The 19,908-nt window shown below is 37.2% G+C and overlaps 2 protein-coding genes and 1 long non-coding RNA gene across 13 annotated transcripts in view; 1 reads left to right on the top strand and 2 right to left on the bottom strand.

The window, feature by feature from the left end:
- The window catches only part of LOC122574663, a 14,395-nt gene extending 13,701 nt beyond the window's left edge, over positions 1-694 (bottom strand). For all 7 annotated transcript variants that reach the window (XR_006319120.1, XR_006319122.1, XR_006319126.1 and 4 more), the window contains exon 1: positions 4-694. This is a non-coding gene — a long non-coding RNA (uncharacterized LOC122574663). The remainder of the gene's footprint in view (positions 1-3) is intronic.
- The window catches only part of LOC122574657 (dynein axonemal assembly factor 1 homolog), a 10,790-nt gene extending 170 nt beyond the window's left edge, over positions 1-10,620 (top strand). The window contains exons 2-13 of the mRNA XM_043742485.1: positions 722-2,931; positions 3,033-3,124; positions 3,381-3,602; positions 3,664-3,806; positions 4,443-4,606; positions 4,788-4,873; positions 5,477-5,604; positions 5,725-5,946; positions 6,053-6,299; positions 6,823-8,436; positions 8,632-9,131; positions 9,224-10,620. Coding sequence (XP_043598420.1) covers positions 722-2,931; positions 3,033-3,124; positions 3,381-3,602; positions 3,664-3,806; positions 4,443-4,606; positions 4,788-4,873; positions 5,477-5,604; positions 5,725-5,946; positions 6,053-6,299; positions 6,823-8,436; positions 8,632-9,131; positions 9,224-9,517 — 5,922 coding nt within the window. The 3' untranslated portion in view covers positions 9,518-10,620. The remainder of the gene's footprint in view (positions 1-721; positions 2,932-3,032; positions 3,125-3,380; positions 3,603-3,663; positions 3,807-4,442; positions 4,607-4,787; positions 4,874-5,476; positions 5,605-5,724; positions 5,947-6,052; positions 6,300-6,822; positions 8,437-8,631; positions 9,132-9,223) is intronic.
- The window catches only part of LOC122574662 (guanine nucleotide-binding protein G(I)/G(S)/G(T) subunit beta-1), a 25,418-nt gene continuing 15,353 nt past the window's right edge, over positions 9,844-19,908 (bottom strand). For all 5 annotated transcript variants that reach the window (XM_043742514.1, XM_043742513.1, XM_043742509.1 and 2 more), the window contains one exon: positions 9,844-19,706. In XM_043742514.1, coding sequence (XP_043598449.1) covers positions 19,600-19,706 — 107 coding nt within the window. In that variant the 3' untranslated portion in view covers positions 9,844-19,599. The remainder of the gene's footprint in view (positions 19,707-19,908) is intronic.

The raw sequence follows: 19,908 nt of genomic DNA, 5'->3' as shown, positions 1-19,908 counted from the left end.
CACAGGAGAAAGTGACAAGTTGACGTGATAAAAGGAGAGGTTAACTCTCAAACGTTATACCGCGAAATACAGTGGCTTGGAAAAATATATAAAATGTATAACAATTGTATGCATACATTATGCGTATTGTACGAAACATTTTGAAATTTCATTGGCACTGTAAAGGAGTATGACTATCGCGATTACAATAGTAAAGTTTGAAACCAATTCGAAGATGTATATAGAAGCTACAAAACATTTGTTGTCATACAGCATGAATAGCAGTTATTATATAATTAGCGCTAAAGACTATCTCACTACATATTGTCGTTTATTGATATAGCAAACAACTGAACGTTCGAACATCTAGATGATCGTCGCGAAGCGTATGCTTTCAATAAATATCTTCTAACTTTTATAAACACTTTTCAGATCCGTTACAAATTTGACGAATACAATCAGGATAATAGTTTCCAGGATAAAAAGTTTCCAGGAGCGTCAAAATTTTTCGCGAGTCACTGTATCTCGTCCGTGGTTGCGTAGCGATTAATTACGAACCTAAATGAATGACACGTTTAGCAAATGAGCAGCACGATTCATTAATATTCTTTAAACTTTTACCTGCACCACTACGATTCTCAGTTAGTCATATAAAACTGAAAGCAGTTTATCTCGCAATTTAATTGTAAGAATATCGCGTTGTTTCATACTTCAGAAAATCAAATTACCAATTTTTTCAAAGGTACCAGAAGATTCATCGGTGGATTTCGAAGTTCTATCCACCTCGTCATCCGACGTTCTCACAAAAATTACCTTAGAATCGTTGAAGAACGAAAGCACATCAGACGACCAAGCGAACAAATCGACCCTCGAATCTATACCGGAAGTCGATAACGAGGACGATTCCAATTGGCTGTCGTATTTCGATTGTAACGCGATCTTCGATGTAACCTGTGAAAATCTGTCTTATTACAATTCGACGAAAGCTGAGAAAGACAGCGACAGCGATATGGATGACACTTTGACTTTTGACGATGCCGAAGAAGGTGAATCTATGACTCTGGACGAAAACGATAGTTGTTGCACCAAGTCTTATCGCCAGCGATCGTTTGAAGAAGTTTGTGAAAAGAAGCTTGACAGACTTGACCAAATGACAGATAACAACCATCCCACTGTTGTCTCCGATAAAATTTCTTTGATCGAGATAAATCGCGAACGAAATATTTTCAAGGAGACTCATCGAGATATCGCAAACGAAAACGATAAAAATGGAAATAATATCGACTGTGATTCAGAAGATCGAACGATCGATGATCGAACTAAGGAAGCAAATATAGAAATGGAGGAAAATCAGAAACATGATTTTGTTCATATCAGTAATGAAGAACTGATCGAAGAAGCGAACAAGATGTCAGATAGTTCACACTTTTTAAGCGACTGGGATGACGAAGACGAAAGAAATCTGGTTTATTCTTCGCCTAATGTGAATATTTCTGCTTATTTTAAATTTAGAGATAGTATGAAAGAACCTAAATTTGAAGCTACTTTGGAACAACCAACTTCCATATTTTCGAATAAAGGAAATAAAGAGCCATTGCTTTTGGAAGAAATTGTCGGAGAATCTACCGAAAATGATAAAAAAGCGACAACGAATGAAGCAGAAGATCAATCTACGAAAGAACCAAAATCGGAAGAAGATTTGGTAAAAAGTTTTACGGAAAATGTACGTTCAAGTCAAGGACAGGGAACGAAGTTCGTAGAATTGGGTTCTCCGGAAGAATATTTAGAAAAATTGGCAGAGATCACGGAAGCAGATTGTCCAAGATCCGAGGAAGAAGTGCAGGAAAAGTTGAAAAAGATCGCCGAGGGGAAAGCAAAGATAGAAAATCGGAAAAACGAGGCTTTGAAAGATCTGTCTGTTGAATTTAACGAGATCGAGAAGCTTGTTGCAGAAACGAAATCTATCGAACAGTATAATAGCGAATCTGACGAAAGTCTAGACGAATCGAAGGAAGAGGATGGTATTGAGATGCCTTTGACGAAAGATCAAGTAGCTGAAAGTTTTAAGATGAAGAATACTCAAAAGGATATGGAAGACGAGGTGAAACGTCGTGCAGAATCATTGCAAGAATGTCTGCAAGTTATTCCAAGAGACCCAGAAGAATTTATACAAGACGAAATTGAAGGGAAAGCGGAGGTAGAAAATAGAAGAAACGAGATTTTCAAGGATTTAGCGATGGAATTTAATGAGATTGGAAACCTTTTCGTGAGAGCAAAGAATATTGAAAGTTTTAATAGCCAACCTAACAAAAATTCGAACGACGATATCGAGATTCCTTTGATCGAAGATCAAGTAGCTGAAAGTTTTAAATTCACAGATAGTCAAAACAATGTGGAAAATGTGGCGGAACAGTGTGTAGGATTTTTAGATGAGTGTTTTCAAGGTATTCCTAAAGAAGGAGAAGCTGAAGAATCTACCGAAGGCGAAGGTTCGTCTAAAACTGAAGAAAACGTAGGAAATATCGAGGGAGAAATTGAAGAAACTTTAGAAGATATTGTCGAAGAAAAGCTTGTGGGAAATTTTGAAAACATTTCTAAAGAAAAAGTCGAACAAAAACTTGAAGATGCTATGGAAGAAGAGACTATTAAAAAGATCATTGACGAGAAAATTGTACAGAATCTGGAAAATATTGTTGAAGAAGAAAGTGTACAAAATGTTGAAAATATTACTGAAGAGAAAATCGAAACTGACGATGCTGTCGATAAATCAGGAACTTCGAAAGAAACTGCTGGTGATACAAAATCAACGTCAGAAACGGCGATCAGAGGAATTGTCCAAGATATTATCGAAGATACAGAAGACTCGATTTTTTGGCAATTCTACAAACAACCGGAGAGAACGTACATAAAAGGAAAAGTTTACGATTTCGACCCCAAGAAACACGGTGTCAGGTACAGTTGCAAGAGCAATGCAATTTGTAAATGTACTTATATCGATGATTCTGCGATATGACAATTTGATGTTTGGTAAAGTAAATGGTAATTGATCGCAGGATGACAGAGGAGTTTTTGAAGAAGCACTGCAAAATGAATAAACTGTACCAAACCCCTCATCTGAATGACGTACTCTATCTTCATTACAAAGGTTAATCTTATACAAGTAATTAAAAATTCCGACGTGAAAAAATGTTAAATTTTACGTGCTTCTCGTACTAAAATTATTAAAATTACTTTTACCACATCATGCGTGCATCAAAATTAATAAAATCTCGATAACACAGAAATATATCCCTATATATAAGAGAAGAAATGTCTTACAAGATTCTTGAAAAGTCTAAATAAAGTTTTAAATATCTTTAAAAATTATAATGTTTCTTTTACACCAGGAAGCTTCTTTTCAGGTTTCTCATTCATCGAGAATCTGGAGAAATACACAGGCCTAAGATGTCTATGGCTGGAGAACAACGGTATCCGTGAGATCGCGAACCTGGAGAATCAGAGCGAGTTGAAGTGCCTTTATCTCCATAACAATTTGATCAATAAAATCGAGAATCTCGAATGGTTGACGAAGCTAGACACTTTGAACCTCTCGTACAACACTATACGGAGGATCGAGAATCTCGGTGATTCGAGTCGACGCTGGTATCCTTGATGACCTTGACCTTGACGTGCCTCTGCTTTCAGATAGCCTCAAGTTCCTGAATACTCTAAACCTGTCGCACAACTACTTACAAGATACCAATGACATTGAGCACCTCCGATTGCTGGATAGCCTCTCGGTACTGGATATTTCTCACAACAGGATAGACACCGACGAAGTCGTTAATGTGAGTCCGTTATGTTTCCTCAATCGTGTGGCTCTGGCGTCACTTCGACGGCTGCTTCAGGTGTTCATGGGACGCCAGTGATGTAATTTAACGTTTTACGAAAGTGGTCGCGCGTTTTGTAACACAAACGATCTCGAGTAATTTTGTTTTTCTTTCTTTTTTCTATATATCGGAGACACATAGAGCAGATTGAGTAAGCGAACAGCAAACACATGAAATTTTATGACTGGTTACGTTTCGCGTGAGATTTATGAATAATAATGGGTCGAAGAATTTTTGTCGAAAACATGAATTTAGAGTTTTCTTTAGATTTATGAGAATGAATTGCACAATTTTACACCTAGATTATGGCAACATGGAAAAATAAATCTAAAATTTTGTAATATATGTAAATTTCAGGAAAATTTGTATCTGGGAACATTAAATGCGAATTTCTTTTTACATAGATCGTAGAAATATAGATCCGAAGGAAATAAATTGGAAAGCTTTCTCGTATAGATTTTGTGAAATTTCTTGTATGTATAAATTTTAAGAATTTAGCTACTTGGAGAAATAAAATATAAACGTGCTATGTAAATTTTGGAAATATTGTGGAATATAGATCTAAGAAAATAAATTGTTAATTTCTTTATTCAGATCCTAGGAGATATGAAAGAATTGCGCGTGGTATCTTTGATGGGCAACCCAATTCTAAAGAAGATCAGACTGTATCGCAAGACCATGATCTTGAAGTGTAGAAACCTCAAGTATCTAGATGACAGACCTGTATTCCCAAAAGATCGTGCCTGTGCAGAAGCTTGGTAAGTGACGATTAATTTGAACAATCGTACTTGATAATGATATTTTTCTTTTAAATCGATCAGAGCTTTAAATTTACTCAATTTACTGATACAATTACTCGTACTATAATACTTTCTACGGAGGAATGAAAATATAGAGTCGATGTAGTGTAACAAGCTAACGAAACTGTTACGAAGACAGGATGCGAGGAGGACCCGAAGAAGAAGCAGCTGAGAGGAAACGCTGGATCGAGGCGGAGCAGAAGAAAATCAATGATAGCGTGCAAGGTGAGTAAAAATCGAAAGGTAGATGATGTATAGGACTTGTTTGGCTCCTGAACGAAACGGTCGCTCTCGATTTTTTCGAACTTTTTCATTTCTGCACGAAAGACGCTTTCCGAACCTTGAACACTCAGCCATCATCTTCGCGATCTTTCTTTTGAAGCTAACGACGTTTAAATATAATACATACTTGGACTTTACTAACAAAACTACATACTTTCAAGATACAATAGAAAAACTTTCCACCACTATAAAAGTAACATAACCATCGTAAATTTTAATCATGTATTTATGTAATGAAAATACAAAATCAACAAAAAGACGAAGATAATCGATTTAGCTTCTGAGGGGGTTCGTCTGTAACCAATGACTTGTAAAATTAGTTTAATTGTGCAAAACGGTCAAGCACTTGATCGACGCTTGTCATATATAATTTCATTAATTTTCTCTATTATTTTGTTCGTGTTAACTGATTTGGCAAACAAGTGGCCCAATTACATGTCGCTCGACAAGATCGTATAAACTGTGATATAGCGTAGTTGCAAACTTATCTAATCTGTTATCCATTGAATGTCTGTTTACTTGCGGACCTGCGCCCGCCCTCGAAAGCCCTGATAAACAAAAGGAAGCTGTACAAACCGGTCGGGACGTCCGAAAAGGAGGCGGAGGATAAGAAGAAGACGAAGGAGGACGAAGAAGTAGCCACGACCACGCTTGTCTGCACGAGCGACGAACTGGTAAGAACTAGTTTTGTCAAGGTCTGATACAGAATTCGTGCTTCGAATAATATCGGTCCCATCCACTATTTGATCATTCACCACGCGAAACCCCTTACGCCGGCTTGATCAACGTTCAAGCTCAACTTGGAGAAGAAGAAAAAGTCGAATGGTACCTCATCCTCCAACAGCTCGTCCGCGTCCTCGTCATCGGACGAAGAGGTGGAGAACGCCGAGGTGGAGGATGATGGAACTGGGCAAAAAGGAATCGAGAAAAGTGACGGAAGGAGGCCAATGGCGGAGGAAGGAAGAACAGCCTCCGGCGATCTTGGCAAGGAAATATTGTTACCCTGGAAAACACAGGTACGTATATATTATATTATATATTAATAATAGTAAACTTCTGTCTTCTAACATTCTACATTCATTGGCAATTTTTTATATTCTTGGATTGTATATTTTTTTGAAGGCCACGACACGTAAGCAGCCGAAACAGTTAGTAGAAGAGATTGAAGAAACGAAAGAATACGTGGCAGGAGACGCAGAACGGAAAAGGTTCGGGACGAAAATTTTGGACGATCAACGATGTAGCGACGACCTACCAGGTGGTTATTCTGTTGGAAGAGAACTGGCCCATTACGAGAAACTTGTCCTGGAGACGACCAACGAGACCGAAATTACTCCACCGTGCTGTAAGCGGGAGAAGAACGACGATAGTAAATTACACACCAATTCCGAATACGATTACCGCGACAAGAAACACTTGGTTGAAAGTCACAAAGCGTTTCGAGAATGCCCTCCTTGCTTGGGCCCTTTCGATAGTATCAGTGAAATTTTACGAGTCACAAATCGTCATAAGTTTTTACAAATCAAGCTTGACATGTTGGAAATTGGTAAACAATGGATAAACCGTAAATTCATACCTATGTGCTTTGTGTTTTTGTGTATTGCGTACATTCTTAATTTCCCATAAATACAGAAACATCCGATGTTTACAAATTACCAATACAAACATATTTCCTTATGTAATGGCAATAAGTTACAGAACGTAGTAACAAAACAAATGAAATTTTACGAATCGTTCAATGGTTCTATTCAATGCAAAATTGTAAAAGATGAATCTATAACCTACAATTTGTTACTTATCGATTCACTAATATTATTAATCAGTAAGTTGTTCTGCAACATAGTCTTGGTGACTAACAGTAGATAATTGTTAACGTCCTATTCTCATTTTAGCTGAAGAAAAATCATTTAAGGATTCGTCGGTTTGTTGTAATATTTTGGAGTGGCCGAATGGCAGAAACGAGAAAGAAGAGAATATCGTAAATAACATGAAGGATAAACCTCTGTGTAAAGATATCCTGGACAATTATCGTAGAAAAGACGAACCACATCCTTTAACCAGTCAACTGAGTAGCATCAGAGAAGACATGAAAGAGTTCTGCGCTGATGTGGATAAATTTATCGAAGACAATAAGATCGTTTTCAAAAATGGCGAAGTGAAAAGACTGTGGGGTGAGAAAGAGGAAATTAACGCTCGAATAAAATCTGATAGAGATAACGAAGAAAAAGGAAAGGATTCGTCGAGTAAAGAAAAAGATTTTAAATGGTGGAACACGAAGGAGAGGAAGTTAAAAGTGAAGGAGATTTTGAAGAGTAGAGAAGAAGAAAGTAAAAGATCGAAGAATGTTAAAAAGATCGAAATTATCGAGGACGTGGCAGAAAAAATCTCAGAAGCTTCAAATAAAGAAGAAACTAAAGAAAATAAGGAAGTTTCATCTTCGCAAGGTGTTTACGATTTATTAAATCTAAAAACGTGTCCCACGATTCTATTGAGCAATGTAAAATCTTATCCTAGAAATGAAGATGCTTCTGTGCTATGCGAATCTGCCAAGAAAGAAGGCAACGAAGATCGTTCCTCGGGTTTATTCAATTCTCTGTTCAACGAGATGGAGTATAGAGATTCGAGCAATAAACGCGAAAAAATGTCAAAGTCCGTTAGTTCTCACGAATTGCTGACTTTAGAAGAAGCAGAGGAAGCTGTCGAAGAAACAGCACGGTCATCCAGTTGTACTGATATAATTTTTTCAGATCAAGAGAATTTTCAGAACAAATCTGTTCGTATAGAAATCACGGGTACGGATCCTGCGAATGCCACATTGCTCGATGACGACGAAGAATCGGAGAGTGAATCTGTGAAAACTGTAATTAACAATTATGAAAAAATTAACGAGGAAGGAGATACAAGAACAAATATCGTAAAAGAAAATAATTCTGAATGTGTTTCTGATAGTTCAAGCGTTACTGGAGTGCAAAACAAAATGCAACAGCTAGATACCACGTCCGACGGTCCTATAATATCTTCGAGCGTTGAAAAGTCTAGTCAATCGTCTAAATCGCATAAAAGGTCGCGAGATTGCGAATATCTGGATGTAGTCAGCAAAAAATCCCATCTAATCGAAGAAGTGGATATCGAAAAAGACAGGAGCGATGAGAGAACGACTAGTGAAGTGTTTGAAAAGTGTAGACGGCATTTCATGAAAGAGGCAAAGAACTTTGTAAAAAAGGAATCGCCTCTGATCAACCAGTGCATAGAGAGCTTGATAGCAAACAGAAATTCAGAGGGAAATTGGAAGATACAGAGTAGTCAAGAGGATTTCTTAAACTTCACAACTGTGAACTTAAACCCTGATTTTCGTTGTGGGAAAAATTCGGTTAATTCGGAGGAGAAAATGATTTCTTCGCGTGAACAATCTCACGTGAAGCCGAATAGCATTTCGAGCGTTCAAAATCTCGAAGATGATCGAGCAAGTACGAAAAAATCGGATTCGTGTACTGACCGACGATCAGGTAAATGTTAATCCTCTGTCTTATGATTTCCGTGCTATTTAACTCTTTATGTCCTGCACCGTGTCAATTCTAGTCGATATTATAAAGGAAACAAAAATTAAAGTTATTAAATGTAGTTATAGTTATATTAGATTATAAAGTAAAATATCAAAAAATCGCAAAACTCCCTACATTTCAAAAACGATTTTATTTCAGAAATGGCATCGATTACCCAGCTTCTAGACCAATCTCGTAGCTCCGAGAAGCATTCGTCAAATATGTGTACTGATCTCTATCAAGAATTCTGCAATCACTTGGATCAGATGAACAGTAAAAGAAAGCTTCTAATCGAGCCAGATTTTGTAAAAAATAGCAGGGCAATTGGCAACGAACAGACAGACGACCTTCTATCGTCAAGGGAGACCAAACAGTCGAAAGAAGAACAAACAAAACCATTGATCGAGGAGATTTCAGGAAATTCAACAAACGTAGACGAATTAGAAAAACTTGAAGAACTATCTGTTCATCTCGAAGATCTTGGAATGGACGCAGCGTTTAAGGATAAGATATTAAAGAGCATAAGTGCTCCAAAAACTGAGGAGCAGAGAAAAAGAGCAAAAAGGTCGGCCGAGAGGTTGATGAAGACTTCCAGAGAAGCAATGGCGAAAGGAAAATCTTTGCTAGAACGGTCTTCCCCTGTCAGTAATCAGAAAAAGGTTAGTAATGAAAATTAGTTTCAATTTTATATTCTTACCTTCGTTGGTATCTTTTCACTTTGTTACAATTTTCGAGATGATATTATTTTTAGGATCTTGATCATAGTAGGAGATTTTTCATGAACCTGTTAGCAGAGGTTTTGGAGGAAAATAAGCATAAGGACGTTGATCCCACGAAGAGTATCGATGACAAATCTGAATCAGGTTCAATCGCCGAAACAGTTTCAGATATTTCGAAAAACACTGCCGTAAAAATAGAAGAAATCGCAAGATTATCGTCGATTGATAACAAGAGGAGTCAGGGCGTTGAAATTCTTGATACAGGGATAGAAAACGTTGGTAGAGCGAGGAAAAGTTTGGAAATGCAGATGGTTCAGGAAAACTGAAGGAAGATCGAAACTGAAACACACAAAGCTTTGAGAAAATGTTAGTATTTAGAAAAAAGAAAATCTGAAAATAATTGACTTTTCATATACCATGAAAGAAGAAGAAAAAAAAAATCGTAGACTCTGTAAGTTAAGTTGTACGACTGTATTTCTGTTACTTTGTATTCAAGTAAACGAATTATTGCGTTCCAATTATTCGTGCGTCGAAAAAAAATCACGAGTCTAAAAATCAGATTTCGATCCATCTGTAAAAAGAAAAAAGAAAATATGGTAAACATTTGACGAGAAGAATAATCTAAACGATGGATAGCAAAGTTAGACGGACCTTCTACTACGTACACTTTATTTTTTTTTGTCCACACTCACATCAATTATATAATAATAATAACGATGATGGCGGTGATCTGGTGAACCATAATTAATAGTAAGAATAATTAATCTGTAATTATGTGACAATCGGCTGCTTGCAAACGAAACAATAGTCTCCGACGTTCTTATGTTCTCGTCGTTCTCGAGGGCACCCGAATTTCAAACGAACATCCTGGCGCCCTCGCAAAGCTTGGCAAAAAGCTCGTGATACTTTTTTTATACGTTTATATAGGATGATATCGGAATGAAAATTTTTTCCTTCCGTCGCAAGATCGCGTCGAACCTTCCTCTTGTTCCTTTTGTTTCATTTTTTTTTCCATTTTGCTTTTTCCCTCGTATTACTCTTCTCAGACACATTTATCCGCTTTCACATCCCCACTGTTAGTATTTTGTATCTCGTTTATTTCTGTTCGACCATTCCCCTTTCCGTTCGCTTTACCTCGTAATATATGCTATACGACGTATTTTTTATTTCGCGTGCTCTTACAATTAAGAACTACCTTACTGTTCTGACTCACCGCAGGAAGTAAAGAAACGTACAGATACATTATACTCCACTGTTTCTATAATTATTACAATAATAGATTTATAAATGTCCATTTTCCCCGTCTCAAACTCTCCCACTCATTCTACCACTCTCGTATCGATCATTTTCTCACGCGACCAGACGAAATCAAACGTTCTCATACGTAATTCGTAAAATCTCTTCGTACCGTGTTTTCTTTTTTCGCTTTCACACACGCACGCATTCGGTTGCTCCCTAATTGTAAGTTATTTTTCTGAACTATACCGAGTGCCGAGGAAGTGGTTTTCGACGACCAGAGACCTGAAACAGAGATTTTACTCGAGGAAAAAAAAACAGATCTATTTGAGTATCGACGAATATCGATTAAACAGAGATCGTAAAGATACAGATCAAATTTTATTTTATTTCTTTTTGGATCATCGAACGACTCTTCCTGGCCACGTCGTGTATACGTCTCTTTGGGTTTACTTTTGCTTACTATCGTATTGTTATAGTGTAGGTTGCTGTTATTCCTGCCGCAGTTTAATTCATTATTTTAATGCATGACAGCCCTTACACGTTTACGGCTTACATTACGTTACAGAAAGAGAGTACCTTAACGTCTATACTTGTTTTTTTTTTTTTGTTTAGTATTAAAGAGTTTCCTCGGGTTATTATTGAAAAAAGTTTTCGAGAAGCTCGCCGCTCTGAACTCCCTTTCTCTTCCCTTGAGAATTTTTCTATCCTCGTTTTTGCGATTCAGAAGCTTGATAACGGCGACTTCGTGAGAGAAAATGGGCGATCCACTTTTGTTTTTTCCTTTCTCTATGCTGGATATATTTAAAATCGAACAGCGCGATCGAATGAAAACGTAAATTGCGACGGACTCATCGCGTGGTCCGCCGAGAACACGACAGATACGACGAATTTGCAATCGCGTCGTGAAGAAACGAAGAACTCGTAACAAAAATCACCCTTGTCTGCATACATTCTTTCTCAATGAATTCTAGCATTTGAATTTCTGTTCGATACATCTGAATTTTCTTTAATAAAATTTTTAAATACAATTTGTCGTAAATGTATCCGTAATTATTTCATAGAGGAATCGTGTTTGTTTAAAACACGAATTTGTGGGGCAATAATGCAAGTTATTTTTACAACTATTAAATTTATGAAATTAATTTGAACTTTCCTTGTGTACAATCAGTATGGTTGTTCTCTAGAACCAATTTTAATTTTTCAGTTTCATTTTTCATGATACCATTTCCACAATGTTGTAACCATTAAAACGTATCATTACATACGAAACTTCAAAAAGGGTAGCTTCTGCTACGAGTTTCCTAATCGAGTTTCGATAAAGGAACAGCTGGCGAACAAATTTCGAACTCCTCTCGTTCGAACGCTTATCAGTCTTCTTTGTATTCTAGTCCGAGAAAAATAACGTCGAACCCGTTGATTCTTCGCGTACTCTTGATCCCTAATTTCAGACGAGTCTTCTTCGCGTGTCACTCCGTTTTCCATAATGTAAATATATAGTAGACAGATACGATATATTTGAGATTAATTTGTACCGTCGTTTGTAATACAACGACGAGCGAGATAAATTAAAAACGCGTTATAATAATTGCTCTTTCCAAGCTGTTTAAGATACGTCTCGTAAGTATGACAGCAACACAACTTTCATTTTTCGCATGCTGTGTTATAATATCTTTATACTTTAACGCGATAAGGAAGCAAGTACGACACGTTTGAAATCGTATTAAGGAACAATTTATCCTTTCGTTTTAACTGATTTAAAATAAATAGAAGAGAATTGTAGACTGACCAATTTCATTACCACAATATATCGCTTCCAACTACTATAATTTAAACGGTTTGTACACTGTTGCAAGTGTAACGATGTTCCTCGCGACTCTCGTGAATGCTACTCGTCTTTACACTACAATCGTTACTTTTGTTTTCTCTTTAAAGAGGATTGTCATCGTGCGTTGGTGTCTTCGCGTCACTGCATGCGAAACGTTCAACGAAATGTTCCAGAAATAACGTTATCAAAATATAAATGTGCTCCGCGAAGATATGTAAGATGAACCGTTGTATCGTGATTGATCACAAAACGCTAAGTATATTTGTAATCGTAAATCAAACGATGATTTAAGATATTTTGTACCGGAGATTGAACCATAAAGAAATTCGACGATAATATTTGACGAAAGATTTCAAAGTAGCGCGAAAAGAAATTTTTTAATCAGACTACTGGTGGGCAAAATATTTGTTCATGACGATGATAGCGAATCGTATGAATTACACGTGATAATAGAGAATTGAAGAGTCTACGGTAAGAAGGCAGTTTTACTTTCCTATAATTCCGAATAAACCAACAAAAATCGCTTAAAAATGATTTGTAAGGGAATTTGGCAAGCTGCAAGACAAATTATTTACTTTTATTCAAACAGCCCCAACTTGGTCTACTTTTCTCTCTGCAACTGCCTTCTTTTCGTTGCAAACGTTTCAATCGTTATCAGCAATATAATAACATTTGACAGAATGGATCGGCGTGATTGCAAATTCGATCGGCTATAGCAGAAAAAGGAAAATTACGCCGTGCTACGTGTACGACTCGCGACGTGCCGAAGTAGATAAAAATCGTCAGATTCTCGAAAGGACATTTGTCTCAAATGTTACGGAGAATCGGTAAAGAAAATCCGTCTCCAAGACAAATTTCATACGAAGCTTGTAAAATATTGTCAAGAGGAAGAGAAATCTGAAGAATCCCGATAAAACTGATGGCATCTCATTGTGCGAAGCAACCAATTTGTACATGGAAAAAATAAAGAAAAATAAAATAGTAAAAATCGTCGTACATTTACACATGTACGAAATATATATGTATATATATATATATATATGTATATATATGCGAGTGTCTAAAGCTTGTAATAAATTAAGAAAGTAAATTCGAAGTGATCGAATTTTTCTTGTGCTTTCTATCTGTGTGTGTTTCAGCTATTTCTTTGGCCCTGTTCTTTCGTAATTCTCGTATATTCGTGAGCCCATGGTAAAATCTCGCATCGGAAACCGAAGTGAAAATGCGTAGTCGCTTGTTCTCCCGCGAGGGTCTCGAACGAAATTGTCATACAAAGTGTACTCGTCGTAGAATGTCTACAAAAGAGATACGAGAACAATTATTATGAAAAACGTTATCTTGTAAACAGTGTTAAAATCTTAAGATAAACAATGTAAGACTATTCGCAACAGTATCAATAGAAATGGATCTGACTAATAGGATGCGTAATGCTTGTTTCTTGGCCCGCCGATGGTTTTTATTTCTTTTTTTTTCTTTTTTCATCCGTCTCGTCTTCAAATTTAATATTCTTCATCTCGCGCGGCTCAGGAGAGAATCTCGCGGGGCGAGACTCTCGGATGAAGTAATAGAAAAAATCGATTCGGAGTTTGATATTAAATTCGACGACGATCCCATTTCGTCCGACCGTGTCCAGAGGGAAAAAGAATGAAACGAATCTTCGCACAATGAGCACGCTAATTATCTCATAACTAATTCAAGGCGAAAATTCCAAAGCTTTTTCCCCTCTGCGACGGTCGGGGAATCACTTTTGCGACGCGCTACAATGAATTATAACAATCGATCGTTCATCGTGGGAGTGGTGTTTCTCGCTGGTGCACGTTCCTTGAGAAATTTCGCGATCGATTTCTCGAACACACTATGTACAGATCATCGAATGAATAGAATGCAACGTGAACATATGTGTACATGTGTATATTTAGTGTGTAGGTGTGTTTATGCCAGCGGTATGCGTTTTGTATATTTGATGGATTATAGAGATGTTTTGCTACGTTTTGCGTGTACACGCGGCATGGGAGGAGAAGAACGAAAAAAGAACGCAAAAGAGGAATCTTTAACAGGAGTCTTTGATGACTTCAGTCTCGCATAGAAATCACGCCAGGTTCGCTCTCGATGTCGAATGCGGTTTTTGGTCGATTCGCGATTGCGATGTCTCTTTGGATTTCTACGCACAATTCTCTTTTCTCTATATTGAAAAAACTTCGAGGCGGTATACAGATACAGCTATGGCGATAGCTACGTGTACGAGAAACATTCATCAGGCAATATTCCTTAACTGCAGTTTCTGAATAAACACACTACGTCGCACGTTTTTTATTTTTTTTTTTTCTTCTAAACTTGATTAGCTACTTAATGGATAGCGCGAATGCCTCCGGAATGTTCGACTTTCAAAGAACCGTTTCAAGGACAGCCATCTTCCACCCACGAACTTTTCACCTGATACCGATTCTTGTCACACTCTGATACATGGATCTTTTGAGTTGCATCCATCCTCAAAAACACACAGAAATTTTCCTATGAAAATCCTCTTCGTACAGCGAAGGTTCTTCCGTAGTCTCTTCATTCGCCTCTCCTTCTTCTTACATCTATGAAAACGATTCTTTCTTATGACGTATCGTATTGATGACGATGACGATTGACAGGGGCACCCACGAGGCTCGAAACGCGTTACAACAAGAACAAGGATCTCTCTGTCGAGTCCATGAAAAATCTACCTTAGCCGTTTTTTCTTTGTCGGGTGAAGAACAAGGTCTATTTTCCCCTACGTTCTTAAAGACGATAAAAACGCGGGAAACGCCGACTTCGTGCCTCGTGAAGACGTCGTTCACGAAGGATGATTACTCAAATGAGAGCTAGTCTAGCCGTCGATAATAATTTATTATTATTTTATTGTTGTTATTATCGTTATATAAAAAGTGATGAGAGAAATCCTTGTAACTATCTATCATTTAACAACGAAGACATCCTTCCTCTTAGTTATCTTTTTGTAAGTTTCTGGATGAATGTATATACCTTCCTTTTTGAATATATTTCCGATTTTTTCCATTCACCTCTTGGCAAACTCACTTCCGCTTTCCATCAGCTGCCGCCACTTTACTTTCCGCGTTCTTTGGCTATGTCCTGGCGTTTCGTTCACTTAAAACAGCGTATCACGCGTCATTTAAGTGTTCTTTTGTACATAATATACACGCACTATATATTATATTTATATATATCGTACTTTATATTCGCTCGTATTTCGAAAGAGGCAGTATTGCTAATGGCTTCTTATCGTCCATCGTAAAAGAATTTACTAAAATGAGTTCCACTAGTTTTTCCACCTCTTCCTTTTCCTTCGTTTCTCATTGTGTGTTTCGCCGCTTTTTCACGTTGAAATAGGACCCAAAAGTATTCGCCGGGGACTCTCATCGATCGAACGAACGAGAAATTAAAAGAAAAGAAAATAGGCGAGAAACGTCGAATGAGAAAAATTATTTACGAGAGGTCGGGATGATGGCGAAGAAAAAGAAAACGAGCGGTAAAAAAATAACCAAAACGCCACGTTTCATTTTTTCCAAGTACTTTTATTCACCTTATTATGACTTCAGAAAAAAAAAATCTATTCCTTCACTTGTTTTCTCATGCTGTTGTTCCTGATATCACAATCGATCCGATATTTTATCACGGTTCCCCTATGCGTTCGATTAACTAAACGATTCAAAACCAGCACTCGCATCCTTGTCCACGGACAAGGAGAACTACCAACGGGAATAGTAAAGAAAAGAACGAAATGAATAACAAACTGCTCCACTTACACAAATCACTGCGTTTTCTTTCATATCTTTTCCTTTTTCTAATTGGTTTATTCTTGCGTTTTGTCGTTACTATGACTAGAGACTTAATAAATCGTTAATTTTGTATGACTATTCGTCGATAGTATATATATATATATATATTATATATATATAGTATAATATATATATAATATAATATATATTATATATATATATATTTTTTGTATTCGTACAAAGAATAAGAAACCATATTGCTTCAGTGGCTCGAGGCTTCGAAATACAAAAACGAGAAGCCCTCTCCGAGAGGCCACGGAATTACGAAATACAAAAAGCACAGATCTTGTGTTTCCATTATTATTATTTTTTTTTTTTTTTCGTTTTATAACCCTTTTTCTTTTCAAATATTTAAGTACCCTTCTTCCTCCATTTTGAACACCGTTGCAATGCTCTACGCAGACAACTAAGATCTCTGTTCTTTTCAGAAGAAGAAAATATCTGTTTTGAAATTTCAAACGTCAAAACTATCGTAAAAATCGAAGGAAGAAGGCCTTCGTTTCGTATTGGCGCGGAGAAAAGATTTTTTATGTTATATCTTGTTATTTTTTGCCTAATTGGTCGCTAGAAGATATGGAGGCGTGTGACATAAGCGCGATTAGTCGAAAAGAGTGATATAAAAAAACCGATTATAAATGTTATCGTTCAGGAAAAGTATTTCTCGTCTATCTGCTTGTAACGCAATGGTTGAATAACGTCTTTAGAAACTCCTTAAAGACCTCTTGATAGTTCTTTTAACAGCTTTTTTCTTTTTTAAATCAGATTACATACTTGTTCTGTTAGGAAAACAATTGCTGGTTTTCGCGTTCCGGAAGCCACGCTTCCCTTACTGGCTCACTCGGCCACTTTTCTTTAACAGTTGGTGATCTCAACAGGAACCAACAGTGGTTAAAATATCTTCAAAGCAATTTACATTAAACCACTAAGATGGCAATAAGTCGTACATGATGTATATAACGTCCTTGTTGATCACCAAAATATTAAATGCAAATAAGAATGCAATAAAATATAGGGAAAAAACAATATTATATGGAAATAATGAATCCGATTAAAAACAAATGGATGTGACAGCGTGGTCACCGGAAAGCGATTGGACCGTAATCCTGCGGTACTGAACAAGTAGATTCATCGTTATCTTCTTAGATACTTATATATTAAATATTAATAATTATAAATTACAATCATTATTAATATTAATATTAAACATTATCATTAATATTATTACTTTAAATGCATACACAGTTTAAACACCTAGTTTCTTCGACAAAAACAGGACAGAGATTAGATGACAATGGAAGGAACACAACAGGTGACAGCGATTAAAAAAAAGAAAGATAGGAGAGGAGAGAGGGAGGAGACGATGAAGGGAAAAAAGTCGAAGAATAATAATTAAAAACACAATCGTACAAAGTGGTTGATGGAAACGATAAAAATCTTATCAGAAGAAACCGAAGAAGAGAAAAAACGAAAAGGACGGCGAGGGTGAGAGAGAGAGTTTGGTTTTGCGGTCCTTAGCTTCGATCCGTGATTCTTTGGGTCCTATTTCAAAGGAACTTCTGGGACGACTGTTTCGTCGAAGAATACGTGTTTTCCATGCACTTTCGAGGATTCTTCGGTTCTGGACCGACGTAATAGAGAAAGGTGTAGGGTTCTGCTTTGATGAGAGTTAGAAGGAACTCTTCTCGGTCTCGCTGTTTTCTAACTGGAGAAACAGAGGATAGGCTATAAACTAAACGATTACACGTTACATTTAAATATTCTTTCTCTTCATACTTCATGCTGGTCCCTCGCGAGCGTGCATTAAATCCGCGGCGAGGCAAAGTACATTTTATTTTGTTCATTTTATTATCTCGCGTTGTCGATCGTCTTTTCGTTCAGCAGCATACCCTTTCATACGCGACGAACCAGATTTCGATGAAAGGTAAGCTGAAGAAACAACATAGGAATTACCGTAGAATTTTTAATCAGATTTTTATGCAGATTCTTGTTTTGATTCGCAACGGGCCGCGCCTTCGAGACCTTTCACTCATTCTTACTTCTGAACTCGTTCACTCTCTAACAATCTCCGTAACTCGAACATTCACTCAGTTTTTCAAACAAAAAGTGAAAAAAGAAAAAGACACAAGAACGTATATAAGATGGTCTCCATATAAGGTCTATACAAAATAAATAAGGATAAATCTATAAAAATTACAGATATTAATGCAAACTCGGCGATTATAGTCACAAGAAACGATGTAATCTTCGTGAATCATTTTTTCCCCATTTTCTTTAACTAGCCATCCCTTTTAAGGATAGGAAATCCACGACAATGGAGAATTGAAATTTGAAACGCAAAAAGAAAGAGGAGAAAACGGAAGAAAGAGAGAAAACATGATCAGAGATAGTGACTTATATGTCGAGGCTCGTGGATGACCCACTATGTACTTAATAGCAGATGCCTTTGTTTGCGGTATTTCGCGTTTTGTGTGCAAATGTATGTATGTAGTTTTCTATGTACGTATTAATACACGTGCGTACGGTGTGCGTGTAGGTTGAATGCAATATGCGAGATTATCGTAATCTTGGTTGCTCGTCGACATACGTATATATATAATATATATATGTATATATAGTTTTGATGATCATGTTTGCTTTTGTGTCGTGCACGAGCGACCATACTTTTTTTTTCGTTCTTTTCACATCATGTTCTCGCCTGGTACGACTTGCTTCGTGCGTGTCGAAAAGAAATGTAAAATCAACCGCCGGAGCAGCCATGTCGGCGCTTCATCGGCAGTGAACGCTCGGAACCACTTTTTTTTCTTTTTTCTTATTCATAATAAAACGTTTCCAACAACGTAGACCTCTGAACGAGGGATGTTGTCTCGGAAATCGATTCTTGTTTCAACCTTTGAATTTGGGAAGATCTTCGAGGAGACGCTATCAAGATATATAATCAACAGCACGTTCTCTTCGAAGGTTCGTCAAGTAGTCCTTGAGAAAGGGGAGGAGAAAAAGGAAGTAACGCGCACGACATCGGAGAGATATGGCTGTCAGCCTTGGTGCTCCTCTCCGTTCTGTCGTTCTTCCTTTCGCCACGCTTCTTTCTCAATTATCATCATCATCATCATCATCATCATCATCATCATCATCATTCGTACGTTAAAGTATATCGAATAAACGGTATACTCATATACTAGAAGCGTTGATATTCACGAGTGATTTTATCCCCGACCTTGCCACGTCGCCAGGTTAAATCGACGACGCGTCTCCGGTAGTCCTTTTTACCACCACAACCCAAAACGTTCTTAAATTCGTTGCCGCTACTGCCGCTATTGCCGTGGACCTTTCTACTGCTGTTGTCTAGCGGATGTCCAAACTTTCTAATCAACGTCAACTCCGGTGAACTTGGGGAGTAATTCTCCTCCGTTGAGGACACAGACACGCCAACTTCGGTGGCCAAGTGGTGATATTTAATGCTTATACTGTATGCTGATTTGCAGTTGGTTCTGTTGAGAAACGTCTTGGGATGAACCCCAAGTTAGTTCCAAATACGCAAAAACGAGTCCCATGAACCCGTCCCGACGGCCATACCATCTTCCGTAACACCAAGGCAAGAGACGCGATTATCATGACCAGCGAGAATTCCTGTAAAATAAAAATAGAATAACTCAAACCATCCCACTTTTATAGATTCGATTCTTCTATGTAACATATGCTTACAACAATGCTTTATGATCTGCATTTGAAAGAGAAAAGGATTTTGATCGAATAATTTGATATTGTAAAATTACTAAATCTATTGTGAGTTTACGCTACATGATATAAAATAATCTAAATTAGTGACATT

This window comes from Bombus pyrosoma, linkage group LG14 (assembly GCF_014825855.1).
Source record: "Bombus pyrosoma isolate SC7728 linkage group LG14, ASM1482585v1, whole genome shotgun sequence".
Classification (NCBI taxonomy): Eukaryota; Metazoa; Arthropoda; class Insecta; order Hymenoptera; family Apidae; genus Bombus; species Bombus pyrosoma.
Note: the sequence above shows the minus strand (reverse complement) of the source record. Positions and strands in the feature narration are given on the sequence as shown.